This window comes from Scophthalmus maximus, chromosome 5, assembly GCF_022379125.1.
Source record: "Scophthalmus maximus strain ysfricsl-2021 chromosome 5, ASM2237912v1, whole genome shotgun sequence".
NCBI lineage: Eukaryota > Metazoa > Chordata > Actinopteri > Pleuronectiformes > Scophthalmidae > Scophthalmus > Scophthalmus maximus.
Genome location: NC_061519.1, coordinates 14,741,975 through 14,764,328, shown reverse-complemented (window position 1 = coordinate 14,764,328; position 22,354 = coordinate 14,741,975). Strand labels below are relative to the sequence as shown.

Below are 22,354 nucleotides of genomic sequence, written 5' to 3'. Positions count from 1 at the left end.
GAAGTCGAAATATGTAAACTGTGAGCTGCCATGTGTCCGTCTTTCAACGCTTGTGTGGTTTTTATCCTTCTGAACAGACAGTTTTCAAGACCTAACTCTGGTTACCACACTGTCAATGTGCTAAACGAGAATTTTCCTGTCACTAAAACTGATTCTGGAGAAAGAATTCCCCATTTCATCTACACCCCCCCCCCCCCCCCCCCCCCCCATTTTGTGGAGGTAGTCATATGCACTAACATTAGTAGTTTGATATATTCCTTGACTTTAATCTTGAAGTTTCTGGTTTATTGATGGCAATTCAACTTTGCTCTTAATTTGCGAATACAAAACTTCCTGTGACGTAGTTTGACTTTATTCTTGACATTTTGGCTTTATTCCTGGTATGAATTTGTTTTTAAATCCTCCAATGTGGGTTGACATTTTACTCGACATTTCAAAAAAAAATTCCTCAGAAGTTTGACTTTATCCTCAAAAATGCAAAATGGAAAAAATTAAATCTTATTCTTCTCTCTTTTTCTAATGCTTGGCACTATTTTCCCATACAATATGCGGCATCCTAATGATTCTCTTTGCTGGACTCACAGAATCTGCCAGAAAGAGCTGCATTCCTCTCCTTTGTTCCAAAACTACAAAAGAAATCTGTTTTTTTCCCATGATATTGATGGTGAAGGACTATTTAGATTCCCACTCATTTTACAGTAGGCAAAACCATTTATTTACAATTTACAATTTACTGAAGGGGGGGGGGGTTGTAAAACATACTTCACTTCTTCATCAAGCTCACACACAGTGAAGCCTCTTGTGAACAACCATCCTCCGTGCTGAAGGCATCTGCTGCATGTCACATTAGTAGTGACTAACGCGATGGCTAAAACATACAGCAGTATTGTTGATTTTTTTTTGGTTGCATTTTCTTCTGCAGAACTTTGGGAGGATAAAAATATTTCTGTTTGTTACAGAATCATTTTTCAAGTAGGAATTTGCTGGAAACACACATCCTCCTCGACAAAAGAAGTGGCCAGAAATACTTACTTGAATATTAACTTGCATGATGCTGAACATGAACACCAAGATCCCACATGTGCTGGAATATTGACTTTACAGTGACTTTATCTCTCCACAGTATTAAAAGTCATATGCATGAAGTCAGTGTGGCGTGCTGTATTACGAAGCTTCTGGGAGTGGAACTGTGAAGGATTAGAATATTTTACAAATTCATAGAATATGTTTCTGGGGATTTGAATACTAGTGAAATGACATGACATCAACAGAATCACAAACATCATGATGGCAGTCATCCGAAAGCCAGAAATGTGTCATTCCTCTCCAAATATGTTAAATGTATTAAATAAATTATTATGTAATAAATTATATATGCATATGTTATATTGTGGATATGCAGTATTGATTAAAAGTGTTATTGTACAAAGGAAATTCAGGTCAACATATTGTGTTAGAATTGTTCATTTGCTGTCAGTCTGATGGTGGCATATTAATTTTCTCTTGTTGTTGTTGTTGTTGTTGTAATAAAAAAGAAAATGCATTTGGCAATACATGGATGGCATCTCCAGCTGTAATCTGTTGGACGTCTAATCTCAAGATCAGTAGTATTTCTAAAATCAAACAACCTTAACTGAAAATGCAAAAGTCAGAGTTCAAGTTTGGGGGAAAAGAAAACAAAAAAACAACAACTAATTAATCTTATTTAATCTGACAGATGAATCTGTCCCTGGCAGGTGCTTATTGTGACATATGTCAATATTTCCTAAGCAAATGGAGCTTTCTGCAGATGAGCCAAGGCCTCAGAGTGTTCTCTGAGTGTTTACATAAAAATAATAATAATAATAATTGTTCTTTCCTTTTCAGGGTCATGGGACCACCTGTCCAGGTGTGTATGAGCAGAACTAACTGAAGATACCCAGAGAAAAACACTCAATTAAGCCAATTAGCCAGAAAAAAAAGTTTTTTCTTAAGCATGACTAATTTTTAGGATTTGCTGAAGTGTCCTTCTGGCGTTTCACCAGTAGAGGAGGCACACGACCTTCACTTGGATATTGCCCTGGGTTAGTGAGACCATGCCTGTGTGCCTGAAAAATGTACTAGGGTCGACTACAGGCAAATTTTGTAATTCTTGTACATGTACCTACGATTCCCGCAGCACAAAGATACATTTATCAACCAAGTATTGAAGACACAAATCAATATTTATACTGAAACCCCACTGCACCGAATAATTGTAAAGCAGGCGAGAGAAGGCCTACCAACTTTTAATTCAGGAGTACGACATAGCCGTGATTGTACCTCCTACCATTCTTAATAACTATTCGAAAATCACTTGAGGGCCGCCTGAACAGGAAGCGTGTTTTTCTAAATTAAACAGGGAGTTTGAATGCACACACAGACAATATTGCGTGCGGAAAACCAGGATTAAAAGCCTCACAAATAACACCCTGCCTGTGCCTGTCTCAGAGGACACTGCCTCACACTTGTTTGCAAAAAAAATAATGGATAGCTGGAAGCGAGCAATGGAGGGTTTATGAGCATTTCCCAGGGCTTGCTCTTGATCCCAAGGAATTATTAGAGACAATGCTTCAGGGTGAAAAAAACTAAACAATAGTGTGAGTTTAGTGTTTTTATTCATGAGTTCAAAAGCATATCACATAACGGCAGTCACATCCACAATCAATTAAAATTGAATTCCCAGATATAAATTCTGCCAAGTCCACGGAGGCTTTATTAATTTCCACAGGAGTGTGCAAACACTCACATGCAATTTCACTGCATTATTACAAAAACACAGCCCCAGCTGATACAGGATCATCATTGCATTACAGCCAATATCACAATGCTCACCAGAGAAGGCAACACCTTTTGTAAGTCAATACTTAAAGAGAAATACACAAACATGGATCCATTGTTCACGTTGCTAATGTACAGGTAAACATGTAAATAATGGTGGTTTGTTTGACTTGGACTGACTCCTGACTTAATTCTACAGAGCCCTCTTTTTTGTGTCAATTGATGTACAGAACACAGTGTGCAAGATTGAACTCCCTTGTCGTCAGTGTGCCTTTGCCTGTCCAGTTTTTATCAGACCTGTGAAGAGGGATGACAAGGTAGCCAGAGAGGAAAGGGCCCTCAAGGTGCCGAGCTGCTTGTTTTCACCTAAGTCTTGTCAGGAGCTCCCTAGAGGGCTTCCAGCAGCTCACTGAGCAGCACCTCCCTTTCACCCAGAAGCACATCTCTCTTCAGACTCGTTCCTTTGTTCACTACCTTTATCTTCATGGCCAGGCTCTTTACTTTAGCCTGGGGCAGTGCGTCAAAAAAAAAGTCCTCGTTAAACACTGGATTTCTGCTGTTCTTGATGATGGTGCTCCTCTGTTTCTGCTGCTTGCCAGGGTTCAGGTAGAGTGCGACGCAGCAGTTGATGCTTTTGACATCTGTGTGCATGTCATAAAGGGCCTCGGCTGCGAGCACACGCACCCTCAGCCGAGACGCCTCTGGGTCGTAGTGAGTGCTCAGTCTCAGAGTCCCCCCCTTGTGGAGGTTGACAGTGTGCTCGCGCTGCAGGAGGTGCGACGCAGCGCCCTTCGAGCCACTGCTTCTACATCCGCGAAAGGCAGGAGAGGGAGGGCAGCGCCTGCGGCGACGCTGCATGTTGGGGCTGTTGTCTGCTGAGCTGCAGTCGTCGGTGGAGAGAGAACTGTGGCGCACCAGGGAGCGCTTGGCACGAGACACCTAGAGGGAGAGATACAAATTAAAAATATGGAAAGAAGCCTTGTGTTGATCAAACAAGGAAAACGCCTTTGGTAAAACGGTTTTAACTGATAACTTGTAACTCGCTGATCCACATGCTTAATTCTCACCTTAGCTTGTGTCTCCTTGGAGATGGAGCGTAAGAGAGAGGCAGAGCGGGAAAGGAGAGGGGAGGTAAAAGGGGACGACTCTGCTGAGGAGCAGGTGTCACTCTCTCCACCACTAAAATAGCGGTAGGGGTTGGGGTCAGCAGGGGCCAGTAAGGCCCCCCCCTGGGAGCGCCTCTGTGAGTTCGGGGAGGTGAGCGGGCTGCCGGGGTCACTGTGGAACAGGCTCTCCTTGCGTCGGGTGTGAGGGGACTCCACCAGGGTGGAGAAGCCATAGGAGGTCTGGGCCTTGGGGACGTACGGCAGAGACATCGCAGTCTGTGACTGGGGGTCTGCATTTGTGTTGTGTTCAGCACTGATGCTGTCCCCAGAGCCGGCTCCTGGCTCGTCAGCACTCTCTATTTGGATGATGTGACGGTTGGCTGACTTCTGAAGGTTGCGTGCATCTCCCCCCAGGCGGGAAAAGCAGCGAGGGCTGCAGGGGTTCTTGCTGCTCCGAGCTCTGGGGCTCTGGCTGCAGATGGCATGATCGGAGGAGGAGGGTCTCAGGGAGGAGCAGAGCTGATGTTCGGTGGGAAGGGTCTCTTCTGGTGGACAACAGATAAGTTTAGGTGGGATGAAGAAATCAGGGATCTTTTCCGGGGTGAGGACATTGGCATAAACAGAGACTGGAATGGCCTCTGCCGTCTGCGGGGTTCGGGAATGAGTCCCACTCTCCACAGAGCTGCGGAGCTTCTCCAGTAGCCACATTCCCACTCAGATGCCTCAGCTCAGATTTTCTGTGTACAGAGAAGTGATGCATGATAAAGAGACATCACATCCAATGGTAACAAACAGCCAAAAGCATCTATCTGTTAAGATTAATTATATTATCCCCTTAAGACATAAACCTTGGTCCTAATGTGCCTTTGCCTCAGTGGCAAAAAATGTCCTCTTAAATCAATTTAATTAGGTAAATAAACTGAGGGTAAACATCCAATTGCAGCCAGAAGTCACGTGCATTTCTTTCACAATTCTGACATTAAAGGCGTCTATGCTGCTTCAATATACTTAAATTTGATGAATAAAATGATTGTGCGAACCTAGTTAGATTAAAACAACCCTATAATTCCTGTCTTTTACGTTCAAATTATTTTTCTTCTTTCACAAATCAAACTTTATCTCTCTAATGAAAATCCCTTTAACTAGTTGGAATCTCAATTTCTGGGTGAAATCTTTTTGAAATAAATGAGTCTGACGAGTCCAATTAAGTTTTTCCCTCCAACAAAAGCCACATTCACCAGCTTTGCGATGCACATCCAACATCAAATATACCCACCTGTTGGCCGAACAACTCGTTTCCCTCGAGAAAGAAAAAAAAAAGAAGATCGCCGCCGTGCGCTCCTCTGCTGCCTCTCCAAACAGCCCGTGCGTAAAAGGCAGGTGAGTTGTGATCCCAAACACTTGCCAGCGGGAAAAGGCTCCTACGTCGAGCGCACTCCCTTTATATGACGGGGTCTCTGACTTGTGAGCCAATGAGAAGGTTGTGAAACCTTCCCCTGACATTTATCACAAAACTATTCCCTGTGCCGGGCAGGGGAATCTCATTTAAAGGCTGTTGTTCCATCGCCCACGGAGCGCCTCGAATGATGTGGGTTTCATATCTCACGCCTCATTGATTTCCAAAGAGAGCGTCTCTGTGATTTCATTTGGCGTTCACGTGAGATCTGCTCTCTTGTGTACTGTTGCCACTTCTCTCCCTTTAATGCATATATGGACAGACACCTAATTGGACTTCCTGTTGGCACAGTGATGATGATTTGGAATGTCTTCACATTCAGTATCTGAAATCACTTAGTCATTATTAGGAAGGAGGGACAAAATAAAGACACATGAAATTCCTTAAGATCCAAAAAAAAGTGTTAAATTACATAATGTGGTAAAGCACAGTGAAATATATCCATGACACTTTCCTAAAAATCATTCTCTCCATTTATTTCTGTGCTGTACTGTCCTCATAAAGACCCATGACGTAAAGTGTAAGGACGAAAAAAACTCGGAAGAAGTACTATGGACAGATCATGAATCATATTTGTTTTCTATCTGGCCCATTTTTTTTCGAAAATAATGTAATCAACCCTCAGTGTGTTTTGCCAGGTGTTAAGCATGGAGGTGGATCTGTAATGGTATGAGCAGCCATCTCGTAGGAGTCGTTTGGACCAGTCAGTGTTCTGCAGGCTTCTCAAAATGGCCAACAAATACACGGTCATTTTTACAGGACCAGTTGGAAACATGAACCCATCCATGGCATAAATAATCCAAGTTTACAGCCCACCGCACTTTGCTGAACATTACTAGTATTTGAATTTGATGTGTTTGTTGTTGTTGTTTTTTCTCAGCATCTATATAATAATAATAATAATAATAATAATAATAATAATAATAATAATTCATTAATCTCACATACTGTATTTGCATTTTAAAGTTCCAGTAAGAAAAAGCAGAAATACTCTGCTTGTTTATTTTTATTGCACAGTATATGTTATCTTCACATAACATTGGTACAAAGAGCCTGGCTGCGTCTTGTTTGGCCTGGTGCACACATGCTCTCCACAAATGCGTACAATCACCCAGTCGCAGTTTTATGCAGTAACCTATTCTTGGGGGGGAAAAACAACAACAGCATCTTACATTACCGCTCCTTTTATCTATTTTCCTTCCGCTCCACACAAACCACACAAACGTTGCTCTGTTTTATGCCTTTACGCTTTTCATCTTCCAGCACCCGCCCAGTACAACTGCAGGTCAATGTGAAGGTCAAAGAGCAGCTCCACTGTGGCTGGGGGCTGAAGAAGGAGTAAAATATCCGTCGAAATATCGGTTGAGAGATTAGCAGCGTGTGATTAGGTTCTTAGCTCTGAAAAACAATCTCAAACGCAAACATTTATGCTGAGGAAGATGCTGCTGCATAAAATGGACTGTCTTCATTGCAAACACTCCACTTGTCTCATGATCTATGAAATGTCTCTTTCTATTTGATATACAAAATGTTGTCCAAAATATGTACGTTATTGGAGAACCCTGAAAATACAAATTCACTGACGCACCACAGCCAACCTAAATGAGCTTGAGTGGCTCAAATGCAGGTGTGTGTGACTACTCATGTGTCTCAGCTCCATGTGCTGTCATTGGTGTCTCCACAAAGACCTTATGCAAATGAGTTCCATTCCTCCTCTTCTTTGCTGCAAAAAGATTATAGTCAATTACAGATTAGAGATGAACCATTAGGTGGTAAATCGGGGGAGTGATTCATTCGCTGGTCGAGCTTCCGACATTTGACCAGTCAACAATTTACTGTTGCCACAGAGAAATGCTAACCTCTTTGGCCCCTGAACCAGAGGGATGGGGAAAAAAGGCTAAGAGGAAAAGACTGTGGTTTCTAAATTGAAAGAGCATGTCCTCTGCATGGGGCCACATTTGACTCAGTTTGACATCCTCAACTCTTCAGGGAAGCAGCTTTGCTCAGCCTCAGGTGTATTTTTTTTCCAGTCTCAGCTACATTTAGGTTAGATTGGTATTCATTTTATAGTTTTTACTGTAAACCCTGTAGAAAACACAATACTGTCAGTAGTGTTACCATTAATTTGTGCAGTCAAGTGCCTTGGGGAGACTGAAAGATCCTGGAGTATGTTAGTTAGAGATGAATGCCAGTCACTGTTGATTTTTATTACTTCACTTTAGTTCTCACAGTGTACATGTGTAAAACAGCTTGTTCCTATTTATCGAGCTGAAATAATGATTACATAATGATAACACAAACATCAAAAGAATGAAGCCAGCACATGTACTGTATGAACACGTGTGTGTGTGTGTGTGTGTGTGTGTGTGTGTGTGTATATATGTATATATATATATATATATATATATATATATATATATATATATATATATATATATATATATATATATATATGCAGTTGCACACATACATGAAGGCAGGTAATGTGACTCTGTCAGGTTTAATTGGACCAAGGCTGGTGTGGTCCTGTTTATAATGAGGCCTTCTACACTTATCTGAGTCTCTCCACAACCTCTACAACCCCACCTACAGGATCAACAAAACCAGGTCTTGCTCCAATTAACTCTCTGCTGTAGGCTGGCTTCCGGGACAGAATATTGGCACTTATAACAACGTCAGCACGTCACCGCATTGCACTGATCATCAGCTGATCCAAATACTCACCAGTCATGTTCCACAGTGGGAAAAGTGAGGTCGATTTCGACTGAATATGTGTCTCCTTCCTCCGCTGTTCTAAATCTCCTTGTTGTCTGAGCTTGTCCGTTTTATTTTGAAGGTGTCACTGATCTACATATGAGATTATTTTTGGCCACCGTCCATTACTTTGCTCTTGATTGGAATATCTCAACAACTACTTGATAGACCGTTGAATCCACAGTTGCAGGTTATAACATGATGTTCATGGTTCCCTGCTGTTTCTATTGATCATGCAACCCCTCACCCCTCTGACTTGAAATGTCCCTAATTGAATGAATTGATCCAGAGAAGTCAAAGTACCTGTCATGAGACTGTAGGGGCTGGTTGAAGTAATTTTTCCTCCCACTTAAAACCAAAGGACATTAATGAGTTCCTTCTTGAATAAATGGTCCAGTAACATTCAACACGTTTATAGAAACATTTCCTTTAAACATGATCTGTAAATGAAAATCCCTGTCCCCAATGTTCAATGTGGTATTACATCTGTCCTCATCCAAGAACATGCATTGCCTCAATAAGCAGCACCGTGGCTGTGGTATCTAAAAGGGACATTTAGACATACATTTCAATATGCGCACCTAGAATGACTTCCATACCTGTTATACCTGTCATCCTCTGACATTACTGTCATAAATATAAAAACTAAGAATCAATTTTGTGGAATACACTGCATGTCAAGTCAAGCAGCTGTTTTTTTTTTCTTCATTATATATGTTATACAAGAACAAATGTGCCTTAAAAGAGTACACAGGGCACAATTGACAGATAAGTGTTCAAGTCCGCCCACTCATTCCGGCTGCATTGCATTCTTTAGAGTGTATTCACACTGGATGTTCTCTGGCTATCATTACAAGGGCTTCAGAAGCACAAAGATTATCCCACATAACAGAGTTTAATGAGAACAAAATAACCTACTGATTTCAGAAGTCATTACTTGGGGGTCGAAGTCTGTTCTGAGAAACACTCAAAACTCAAAGTATTGTATATCAAATGAAATGTAACACGGATTATTGCCATAACATCACTATTATCCTGTATAGAAGATTTCATTTTCAGAATTGTATTAAATCAAATTCAATTAAATGCACTTTGCAAACGTTGCTTGTCCCAGAGCAACTGATTGACCCAACGAAAATTCACAAAGGGTTTTACGAGTTTGTACAAGTCCAGTTTTCCTTGTTTTTGGTTTTAATCCCGGATCACTAGTGGACGTAATTTTTAAAAGTGAAAATACAATTTGACACTGTATTGAATCTGTCGTGGCTCCTGAAGCTGCGTCAAATCTGATAATTATCCTCAGGTGACGCCACTCGTTGGTTGGGTTGTGGAGTTAGAAAGAGTGTGGGTATGGAGCTCACCATACCTCTGTAGTCTGCTCCTTCTCGTTGTATTAGCCTCTACGAGCATGGCTCACGTGAATCTCAGACCAGGCTATTGGCAGTCCTGAGGCAATGAGGGTATAGGCTTTAATGTAAGAATCAGGTTTTGCCAAGGCAGAGGAATGCAGGAAATACAAATCAATAACATGATATCGCTGTCTCTGCTGCATTGATTAATCTTTCCTTTGTGAATTCAACAACCTTAAATCATGGGGTGATGTTGTTGTTCCTAGCTTTATAGTATAGTTTGTACTGGTCCTTTTTTTGTTATCATACTAAATCTACTATATTTCCCTCCTTGATTAGGTGGGATCTAGAAACGTTGCAATGCTGGACTACATTAAAAAACGTGCCGTAATATGTAGAATATATTCTATATAATAAGAGCAGAGTGAGTCACGGCCCCAACTGATGCTGTGATGAGAGGAAGGCAGTGAGTTGAGTCATGCCAATACAGAAGGAACAGTTCAAACACTTCCCATCGCTGCGTTACAACATTCCATATGCACTTCGCACTCCGCACTTCACAGAAGTAATGTCAATTTAATGTCATTAAATCTCATCTTACAGTAGTTTGTGCTGCACATGTGGACCTATTTGTAAGTGAGCAGAGAGTATACTGCCGTAAAACTGTTAGTTGGTTGGCATAAGGCTCATCCTGCTGCTATTCTGATATCCTCTTTATTGCTCTGAGACAACCGACCCATCTGGTTAGGGGCCGCCGTGTTCCATGGTTAACAAACACCAAGCGCACGCACACACACACACGTGCGCACTCGCGCACGCACACCGCTTAAGAGAACGGTTTCTGTGAAGCTCGGCCTTGATCTTCAGAGTTATGATGTTGAATTTTTTTGAGGATTATCACACATACAAACCAACAGACCAGAAGCCATGAGTGTACATAGAACAAGTAAACATGAAAAACATGGAGAGAAAAAAGAGAGGAGACAGATGGCGAGGGGGTGAAGACAGTACAAGATGAAGTATGTACAAAGTGAAGAGTGGACCTGCACCATCTGTAAAACAGTTGGGAGAAATAGCCTGGAGGAGAGGGAGACAAAAACAGAAATCTCAGAAAAGGAATAAGTCACTTGATTTAATGTGTCACTTAAGCAGAGTTTGCACATAAAGCAGATGTTCTCTCTGCAGCAATGAACACAGAAGCATCTAACGTTTAAAATCATTCAAATCATCGGAGTGCACAGCTTCCAGCAACAGCTTATTCCCCTAACTTTGATGAAATTGCTGATGAAAAACAAAAAGAACAGCTGCCACAAGTGCAAATGATCGAATCCTGGGTCAAGTGAGGATACACACACAAGAGAGGATGAAGGAACAAAGATTCTAAAATCTTCAGTACAATTACATGGCATGGATGGAGACCTTCAATCAGCTCAATTAAACGGAAATGTAGGTGAATGTATGCAAGGAAATATGAACATTTGAAATAAATCCCAAATCTGCATGACAAGCAGAAGAACATCACCTAAAAAGGTTAAAAATATTTAAAAGGCAAAAAAATTGCTATGAATTTTCCAGATAAGGGGACTAAACAAACTATGAGGACCTTAACCATAATGTCAGAACTAACCTACATCATTTATATCCCTTTTCTAACCTCCTCAAATTATTTGTTCTCTTCATATATTGAAAAAAAAAACTTTCTGGTATAAAATTAAGCGGCAAATGGCAAATGTAGTATGCAAACAGATTTGTTGTATTTTATATGTTTGAGCTGCTACTTGCAGATATAGAGTATATAAAGTATAGATATTGGTAGTTTTTTTTATTAGTCTATAAAATAATAATGTGGTATATAGTCAAATAATGTGGCCTACAGCCGAGAGAAAGAGATGCACTTTGCAGGTTAAATCCATAGTTTTTATCTTTTAAAAGCCTGGAGCTTGGCCTTCATCATTGCAGGCATTTAGGTAAGAAGAAGAACTGTAGGCAGCAACACATCTAAACGCAGGGCAAAGTGAAGTAGCTTAGTATAGAAGTCTTGGTGTAAACAATTCATCACAGTGTGGATCTAATTTCTGCAGTCTTGAATTCTCCCACTTTGCGCTGTGTCTTGTGAAAGAGTAACTATATTCTTGCTCATTGTCCTCCTCTGTGACTTTTTAAATGTCAAAAATGATTTACATTTGATATTTGTTACTTTTCATCGAGAACTTTTATTTGACAGACAAGATGAAGTCCTTCTGTTACTTGGCTGCTTTGGATCACCCTCCCCCTGCATTTATAAGTGTGTGTGTGTGTGTGTGTGTGTGTGTGTGTGTGTGTGTGTGTGTGTGTGTGTGTGTGTTCTCTCCACTCCATCCCTTGTGACTGCTTGGCATTTTGACAGTTAAATGTGTGTGTGCATTTGTGCGTTGTGACAGTCAAATCTGTCAACAACGGCAGCATGATGAATCCTTACACAATATGCTGGCAATGAACAGTGTCTCTCTAATAGACAGAGAGAGGAAAAAAAGAAGGGACGACCAAATGCTGCACTGTATATATTTGACAAGTGGATAAACACAACACATTGGTTCGTCACCAATACAAGTCAATCGAATCACGACAGTCGCTGATTGGCTCGGGGACAAGGGAAGCTTGATTGGCTCCACAATCAACAGATGTCAATACTTATTGACTTTGTTCAACAATGTCAGCTGTTTCCATTCCTCCCGGAGTCATATCATCTCCTGCAATCAACAAACAGACAAAGTTGGACTTGTCTGTCTCTTAAGGTAGAAGATGACATGTAAGACTGGGAGTCATAACACAGAGTTTTTTTTCAGGACAAGTATAAACACTGCTGTGGTGCTGTAGGATGTAACTTCATTTTGACACCTCTGCACTGCCTCTGAACAGCAGCTTGTCTGCTGGTTTGCACAGTTTCTTTGTTGTTGTTGTTGTTTTTTAAAGCTCCTTTTTAATTCTCTCTCTGCAGCAGAAAAAAAAAACATCCTGCTGTCTCAGAATCATTTGCTCAGTGTCAACACAAAGCCCAAGGGAGAAAATGGAAATGCTGGGTGTGGAGTAATCAGCCAATAGGGGAAAAAAAGAAAGTTAAGTTTCTCACTTAATCCTAAATAATCTTTTCAGTGGCATTTTGTAAAGGCGACTTGAAGGTGACTCATTGTCCTGATTCACCATGTAAAAGTGAATGATGGCTGGTAATTATTGTATAATGGTACAGAACAAGTGAAAAGGAAAAGGTAAGAGCAAGGCTGGTGACATACGGTACTGCTGCCGGGGACTCATAAAATCCCTAATTGGCGGTTGGAGAAAATAGTCATTGCTATTGTTTGGTTAAGGTGACATTATAATGACAAGTTGTTATTCATATAGGAGTCTTGATCGCAGGTGATTCATATTTCAATCCATTTTTTTTCTTTTCCCATTCATACACATGTAGCAAATTTCCACCCAACGTGTGTCATAGTGGATCCGATGATAATCAACAACAAAAAGAAAGGGAACAATGACCAAACATTTTAAATTATCTTTACCATATACCCCAACCGGACACCGTACGGTGAAGAACACCTGAATGAAAGACAAATCAACACTGTGCTGCTCTGCTTGTGTTCGGAAAATGTTAGTTTATTGGCAGATTCAAAGCTGCTGTCAGGGACTCTATATATCTTTATGGTGTAATACTGTAAAACATAGGAAGTTAGTTTAATTTGCAATACAGCGGGGGCACTTCCTGACTGACAATTCATTGAAACTCCTTCCCTGAACAGTGATTGTTCAGTTGTAGCTTAGCAACCATAAGTAGGCACTGCATTATGTGACAAGGGGCCACACCTGGCTTTTATTTTTAGGGCTCAAGCCAAACAAGCTGGGAGCCGCGGGTTTGACCCCACACAACACAACGCATTAGTTCATCCAGTGTTTCTACATGTAAATCTTCATCTTCACAGTGATGCGTAGTTAAAACTTTAAAATAAATGTGAAATAAATGGTACAGTGTTTCCCTGCAGGAGAAGTACACGTACTGTTTGCTCTCTCTATAACACTCAAGCAACCGCGTTCACCGAGACATGAGTTTGCATCAAAGGGGCAACAGACAACTATCGTGACACTAGTGGTTCCAGGTGGGATTATTGTTTGGTCACTGTCAAAAGACCCTGCAGTAGCAAGATGCCAGTACTTTCCCCTCAGCGCTCCCGAGGAAGTTGTCAACACCACTTTGGAGCGAACGGAGGAGAAGACAAAAGTATGTTCATTGAAGCTTCGTTTTTCTGGCTCCTAGCGTTAACTAGCAGCGTTGGCATCGTGACTAACTCAGTGCCATGAAGCCTGGCTACTGTCCAAAGCAGAAAACAACTGTAAAAAAAAATCCCAATTTGCATATTTAGCCTATTGTTAATCGTCCAGTAGTATTGATGAGTTGGCTGGTGGTGCTGCACTGGTCTAGTAGGAATAAGACAAACTGCATGTTGCATTTGAAGCCTCGGGTCCCAGAGCTCTCCCCGCGGAGTGAATGCCCGCCCGAGGTTCACTCTTGTTTTATCCAGTTAACCAACTGGCTTTGATTGTTGGATTGTATTTCTGGCTCTCTGCCTTTATGAACTGACTCATTCACATTAAACTTGTTTTTAGTTGTACAAGAATCCCTGCTGCAGAAACTGTTGTCTGTGGCTTACGACAAGCCCACACACTTGGTCAGTACGACCAGCGTGGCCCAGCTACTTTCCTGTTTATTGCCTTTCTTATAAAAGTTCAGTATCCCTGTTGTCTCTGCCAATTATATTTCTTTATATTTCTATAGACTTTGCTCACAATGGCAACCAAGTAATGTGCTGTGTGATATGGAGGAGGACCTAAGGTGGTGAGACAATAACATTTAACACCACAGAGCTTGTGTTTATTTATATTGTTAACACTCCCACAAACTACAGTCAGAGACTTACAGTATCAGCCTCCAGTTATCTGGTGATAGGAGCCAGTTGACTTGGATGTCATTAGAAAGCCATTGTTGGGTTTTTAATTATTATGTTTGAAGTAATCGTAAATCCCCAAAAGTGAAGCCAAAACATCTTGATTGCACCCTGGTGGCTGGCTGAAGTACATGCCATAAACATTGCCCTCTCCATGTTAACAGATGGGACATACTGAAAAAAAGGAGCGCACAGTTAAGCCACGAATTAATACTTTGCCTGCAAAGGGCGACTTCAGCTCATGAAGGTTGGGGTTTAGAATGAGGCCCTCTGAGCCCGAACTTGTCGTATGCAACAGAAAATGCGTCATGTTATAAAAGTCCCCATAACATGTGATCAGTTCATGCCAGCAACTTACGTTTTTTATTTTGAGAGGAAGCTCACACCTGCGCCGTTCCAGGCAGGGCTTCTGTGCGATCGTGGCCCTTTCAGAAAATTTGAATTGCGGCCTGGAACTTCAGTGTTTTCTCTGAGACTTTGTACAACATGTCCATGATGATGAATTTAACATTGAATGACCATGATGATCATTTTTATTCCGTTGTTCTAGCCGTCCATTTCAGATCCACTTGACCAATCAGACGCTGTGTTGTAGAATGGTCAAAAAAAACAAAGATTCTACACTGAAAACAGGACCTCTCACTCCTCCTGTTTACTCCTACTACTACCACTGACACTCCTCTGTGTCACTGCAGACAGGAGCTGCTTTGCAGAATGGTAGCAAGCAACTTTTTGGGTTGAAAAATCAAAGGACTTATTTGTAGAAAAATGTACATAACTTTTCATTTGCATTAGTAAGAATGTTTTGAATTGTTTTCCCTTATAGCCAAGGCTTCAAAGACCAGCCTTCATGAGGGAACAAATCTTCATCATTTTTGTTTGGTGTGTCATTATAATGAATGTCTGTGGGATTAGAGAGTTAAGACTCGATAAGTGTTACATTAATGCTGCCCATTCAGTCTCCAGTTTAATTTGACACTCAGCAAAAGATGCTAAGAGCAAACGCTTTTCAAGATTTAATTACAAAAACATGTATAATTTTGTCAATTCACTGCAAATTGATTTTGTAATTATCTATCTTCGTAATTATGCAGTCAACAACTGCATTACAATACACGGTAGAATCATACAGTTCTGTTTGATCATGTCAAGTGTCTAGCTTTTTACTGTCTTCCCATCAGAGGAGAGAAATCTTTTCTGCCTAAAGGAGCTTGCTTGAGGATCTTTAAGCCACAAAATTCTGAAAGTCATGCGATGCTGTGTGCTTAAAGGCCCTTAAGGGTTTTTTGATATTTGCTCAGTTAATTCCTGTAGACTTACGTATCATCAGGCCTGGATATCTGAGGCAACAGCCACTAATGTTTTATTTAATATTGCCCTGTATTGTGTACATTTTCCAAAAATATAACTAATGAAAAATATCCGTGGATCTATTTATCTGTCATTACTATAATGCATCAAAGCCCTCGAAATGTGATCAAAAATGCTTGATCTAAAACACAAGAATGATTGGATCCTGATCTTGCAGTAGTGTTGCTGTGTTGTGTGACTGTCAGCCCAAAATGAAATTACTGTTACTGACAGATGAGACACTAAATGAGCTACGGGAGAGGTGCTGAAAAGGGAAAGTATCTCTTGGACAGAACAGACACAGAGGTAGACACAGTTTGTAGCTCAGATTGGTCACAATTCAAAAGGAGACCTTGACACCCAATGGAAGGAGAAGCAATGAGACCAGGCCAGGGTTGGTGATGTTTCAGAAGTAAACAAGCATTGGCAACATACAAAGGTGCTTCAAGATCCAAACAAAAACTCTGCCTGCAGAAATATCTCAAAATGTCTTGGAAGAATGCAGAGAAGATCATCAGAGATAGCGATTGCTGAGATCATTTCCACCAATATCATCGAAGCATGGTAAGAAATGCATGAAGTAATTTTTCAACATTATCGTGACCGTCGTCATGACCATATGATGATGACTGACTGATGATGAGGAAAAAAAATGTAAGTGGTAAGAAGAAGAGGTGAAAAATAATAAATGGAAAGGAAAGTTTAAAGGCAGCTGCAGTGGTCGGTCTCGCTGTGAGGCAGCAGGTGAACGCACGTCTGTTACTCTCTCCTTTGTGAGATTGCTGCCACACTCATGCCCCTTTTGAAAGCACATCTAGAGCAGCGGTGCCGTGCTGCGACAGCACATCACATGCCTTAATAGTCTTAAACAACAGGCCTCAGTTGGAAATGTACATTTCCAACTGAGGCACTTCCTCCATTGTTTATCTGACGTGACTCATGTTCCCTTTTTGAACCACAAACACGTTCCAAACCCTGGTCGTCATTGACTTTCAGGAAATAGATGCAGCGTCTGTTTCTTGAAGTCTGTTTTCCTTAATAAGCTGTAGCAGAGACAGTTTTTCTGCTGCAGCCTGTCGCCTGATCTACCAATAAGGCGAGATACATATTTTGTATCAAGGCTGTCCTCGCATTTGCCAAAAGGTTTTATGGGCTGCATGTTGTTAGTCATATCAGATTAGCTGTTCAATGTGAACATTTGAAAATGTGTTACTTTTTTCATTATGACCATTAAGCAACACTATACTGAACTGACAGATTTTTTTTAACAGGGTTCATCCACGTGCTGGGCTTGGAGATTAGGTGAGGGGTATTCAGTTGTTTGCAACATGCAGCTTCTCCGCCAGATGCCTCTAAATCCTACACACTCAACAAGTACATCAATAGCATTGCTGAGAGTCTAATTTTCTCCATCTTGCCAAATAGCTTTAAAATGTCGTGCATCAATTTGTGTAATAATTTTGTATTCCAAATATGTGATTTTATTACATGTATTTTGTTACTCCCCAACACTGGTCACCACCCTAAAAAAACATGTATCTCCAAAAACCTTGCAGATGAAACACATTTATCATATCCTGATAAAAGAGTCATGTTCTTCACTTCATAGCAATGCATTTTTCTGACAGTCCAATATATTTAAAAAATGGTTACAAATATATTTGTAAAAAATTCTCCTTCTTCTTAAGAGATATATGTATATATATATATATATATATATATATATATATATATATATATATATATATATATATATCTCTTAAGAAGAAGGAGAATTTCCCCATAAAGAAGTATTATTTCCTTTGGTTGAACAATTCAAATCACCTATGATATACAGTATAACTGCCCTATGAAACATTTCTTGCGCAGAAGAACCTCGCACTAATTCTTTTAGTTGTTTTTTTTTCAAAAACAAGGGGACAACAGGTTTGGAAATATACTGAAGTGCAAGAACATGACACTTGGAAGGTGGTGTTTCTGACAAATTCCAAACAAGTATTTGAGTTATTTACGGCTCAGGATAAATTGATCGTCAGAATGGATTTGAGAGGAACAGGTGTAGGATGTAGTGATGAAGGTGCCATTTGCCTGTCAGGATAACACTGAAGCTTTCCACACATGACATGCCTGCCTGGTCTTACTTGTGTTCTCCCAAGGAAGATGGAGGGATAAGGCTGCTGATCTGGACCATTGAGATGCAGTCATTGGAAACACACTGCAGCATCTGTTGCCTTGCCAACCAAGCCTCCCAGAGTGTGAGGGTTAAATGTAAAAGATTCGCTGCCAATGCAAATATAGGCTGCCATCTGTTTTCATTACACTCCTTTTGTTACATATTTTAAAATATGCAAGAATGTGCCTTCGTGTAGGTGTAGGTGTTCAGATCAGTGCTCCTTTTCAGCATGATCCATATGCCTCTCAAGGTGCAGATGAGAGCAAGCACGTATAGACTCATTTACACCATCTTTTATTGATATCAGTGCACATGTAACATAACATTTAAAGAGTGTTAACAAATGATTATTTAATTTGTTGAGCATTTAGCCTGGTTTCGTAATTGTTGCACTGGTTCTACATCACTTTCAACAACTCAAGAGTAAATACAGTACATACCAGAAAATATCAGAACATTAAAAATAAAAAAAACTCCTCACTACTCTGTTTAACACCTACCTTTCCTTCCCAGGTTATGCATGTGCTTTATAAAGGAAACTTATGAGTATGTGAACACAAGTTTTGTGGTCAGCGTAAGTTCTGTTTCCCAACTATTAATCTCCAGCGCAGCCGACCCAGATTTTGCAAAGGCAAAAAAAACAAAACATCAAACTTGTTGCTTAGGAACAGTGAGAAATCCCCCTAACTTTTCTTGAAGCATCTGATCTTATCTCCTACGGTGCGCATAGCTGTGTATGTGTGCGTTGTGGGGGGTGGGGTAGTGGTTAGAGGAGTCAGGTTTAGAAGAGGTTGTTTCTAGGCAACTGTTCTTTTTTAAATATGAAAATTGTTTGTTTTTTCTGTGTTTTCTGTCTCTTCCTATTCATTATTGCCAACTTTCCCACAAATAAATTTTCATCTAGGCAGGGTTAACTGGCTCTCTGGTGTATGACCCAGCATATCTCTGTGATGAAAAAAAAATAATTACAACGATAAAGCTGCTTGGTGCTGTTTGGAAAAGATCACAAAGATTCATTACGTGATATATCTGCAGGTTTTTTTAATCAGTAATATAGAACAGAGGTAACCATGTCGAATGCAAATACTGTCATCCAGAAATTCTTCCGTTGCTGTCTGTTTGTTTTTTTTAAATTAGGGCGTCTTTTCTTTTGTCTTCTCATGTTTGTGTCATAAACATATGTTCAAATATGTTACGCATACCTGCATGAGGTAGTGTTATTAGGAGTATTTGGCCTCTAGCAGCTGTTAGCATGCTCCCCAGTCCTACATCAGATTGGAACAGTTACCTGTAATTTAATTGCAGCCAGTGAGGTTTGCTAAAGTAAATAAACAAGTCAACCATTTGTTTCATTACGTTTTCAAGCGACATTGAGCCTGTTGTTAGGATGACATACGTGTGTCAGGCAGCAGTTTGAAATGTCATCTTGTGACCTTATTATCCTCATCATCCTAATTAAAGCTACATCTCTGTCTCTCTCTCTCTCTCTCTCTCTCTCTCTCTCTCTTTCTCTCTCTCTCTCTCTCTCTCTCTCACTCTATGTGTGTGTGTTTGTGTGACATTTTAACATTTGTCCAGCCTCACATGATGCATAAATAAATAGATATTCTCAATTAGGGGAAGTCAAGAGTTGTTCTGTACAGTGAAGTACTTAGAAAATATTAAATTTTAGTACAGCTAAGTATAAAAATATTTCCACTGTATTATTTCTATACACATACACTCATGACAGTACAAACCAGGCAGCAACCAATGGCAGTACTGTACCTATACCCCTGTTCCACCACACATATATCATATTGATGTCTTCAGTTTGATTTTTAATTGGCTGTACATGAGGTGTTTAATCAGAGACATTAACCTGTAGGTTTCAGATGGGAACCTGTGGCACATTCTGTGTTTTGCCATGAAAAGCCTCTTCCTCAGAAGACATGACCTCCACATTACCCAAACACACATACTGTGCATGTCAGCATGCATGTGTGTGTGTGTGTGTGTGTGTGTGTGTGTGTGTGTGTGTGTGTGTGTGTGTGTGTGTGTTTGTGTGTGTGTGTGTTTGTGTGTGTGTGTGTCAGAGGGCAGACAACCCGCTGCCACCACTAACAGCGGGTTTGCATGCAGCATCCCTTTAATTATCCCAGGCAGTTGTTTGCCCTTGTGATACTGCACAGCAGTATATGGCATGTTTGGCCAAATCACTTTTAATAAATCTCAGTGATGATGGGGTTCAATGTCAGGTAAAATTGTATTGAACCAATCCAGGTAAATCTCATCTCATCCTTTAAAAAACAGATTGCTGTTGGTTGCTCAAAGCAAACTTGTTGTTTGTTTGACTAGCAATTAATAAAATAAAATGTTACAATGGTTTTCATGAAGGTAATCTGGATCCGGATAAAGGAATATCTTATCTCTTCTTGTCTTATCTTATCATAAATTTGGAAAAAGATAAAAAAAGAGTGTGGATAGAAATGTGTATCTTCGTTTCATCTTTATAATCCCCCAGTAGTAGACTCAGCAGTAACCACACAACCATTACACAAACGATAATTAATAGTGAACAGTAAATTTAAAGAGAAATATGGCAGTGTGTGGATACCCATTTTTGCTTAAAGGTATACTAGCCTTGCCTTAACTCAGAATGCACCAATTATTACAAAGTAAAAATCCCAACCAATAAATGAAGCATCACCTTCTCACTCTATCTAACGCTCAAATGGTTTTACACTTTGGAGTGATTTGTTTGTGTGTTGTGTCCCAGCCTCCAGTCTCCATTTTCTACAGGGAATACATTCAATTAAAGAAGCAAAATGCTGTTTGACGGGGGCTTGAATTGTGGCCCATGCAGTCTGATGTCAGACTGGAGGAGTTTATTTCAAAGCAATATCAGGGGATAAGGATGTGAAAAAGAATAAGTCCTTCACCTAAGTACAGTAATAAGAAAGGAGATTGTATGGTTTTTAATCAGCTTGTGCATAAGAGGAAAGCATGTCCAAAATTTCACACTGGTTTCACGTCTTTACGATCACCTGATAAATATGAGCCATACAAGAAGCAGGAATCAGCTAATCCCGGTCAGGATTTATATATTTAGGCAGTAGCTTACAGATGTAACAGTAAACTAATTGGCTTGACACTAAAACTGCTACACAATCTTCCTGTAAACTCAATCACATCATCACTTTCTGTTTTCCAAATGCCATCATCCTTTCTTAACATAAGTTTCATGCATGTTGCATCCAAAGATATGAAGGCAATGAATTCTGCAGAAACATTTTAGAAGGAATTTTTGACGAAACACAGCAATCTTTACTACGGGTAGATAGTGCCTTCTGTTGGAATAACTGTGAAACTACAGCTTCGATAGCTAATTTCCTCATTCAGTACCATTTTGGAGATTGTGTAACATCAGGTTATAATTCCTACACAATCCCTAGACCCTTGACTTCCTGTACATGGGATAAAAAATGTTGTTCTTATAGGAACATTTGTGTGAACAGTATTTGTATAATATGAACCAGATATGCACTTACTATTCTGTTATGTTTGTCTTTTTTTGCTCCTCCATACCCCAACCATTGCAACACCTTCAATTCCACTTAAATCTGAAGTGTGTATGGCACCTTATATCCTGAAATAAACTGCACAGTAGTAATATTACACATATTGTACATGTTGTCTCTATAAATATAACTTAGTTTATTTTCTCTCCTTTTCAGCATGGCTCTTTACATGTAGTGATAGTTTTCTTTATTTTATTCTATTGCAATCGTAAATATTTGATTGATTAGATAATCCTGTATTGTAAAATGACAATAAAGCTGAGCCTTGAACCTGACCCACAAGAGTGATCTTGGCAAGGGTTGAAATACATAATGTTACTTTATATTCAGATGTCATATTGCCACATGGTTTCTCCCTAGTGAGTGAATGAGTGAGCACAACTCGCCCCACTGTAATGCTATAAAAACAAAGGAAGTCTGTCAATGGAAAAGGCCTTTTATTAGCAGAGTGATAGTTTATTTCACTTTGTCCATTTGTGATGCTGATTCAGTGTTTTAGCCACAGGGAGATTTGCTTAAAGAATCTGCCTTGGGTTCAGACTGATCAGCAAAAAAAGCTCTTCTTACTTTTGGCCATGTTAGAATAATAACATATTCAATATTCAATTTATTTTTTATTATATAAAATGTATTTTTCTGTCTGTCTGTCATCTTAGTTTATCCTTTTTCTAACTCAACAACTTTATAAGATGACAGTTTGTCTATGATGATATGCTTACTACTTAAATTCAAAAAAATAATGCAGTGATAACTAAATGTTAAAAAGTAAAAAAAAATAAACTGGAAATTAAAATAGTTACAGAATAGAAAAGTAAAATTCGTATCTCTAAA

General features: G+C 39.9%; 1 protein-coding gene across 1 annotated transcript; it reads right to left on the bottom strand.

Moving 5' to 3' along the window:
• Positions 1–2,617: 2,617 nt before the first annotated feature.
• On the bottom strand, positions 2,618–5,457 carry LOC118310992 (C2 calcium-dependent domain-containing protein 4C-like). The gene is made up of 3 exons (XM_035634447.2): positions 5,182–5,457; positions 3,867–4,642; positions 2,618–3,738 (listed from the first exon to the last, which is right to left on the bottom strand). Exons 2-3 carry the CDS (start codon positions 4,611–4,613, stop codon positions 3,187–3,189), a joined length of 1,299 nt encoding a protein of 432 aa, XP_035490340.1. The 5' UTR covers positions 4,614–4,642; positions 5,182–5,457; the 3' UTR covers positions 2,618–3,186.
• Positions 5,458–22,354: the final 16,897 nt, after the last annotated feature.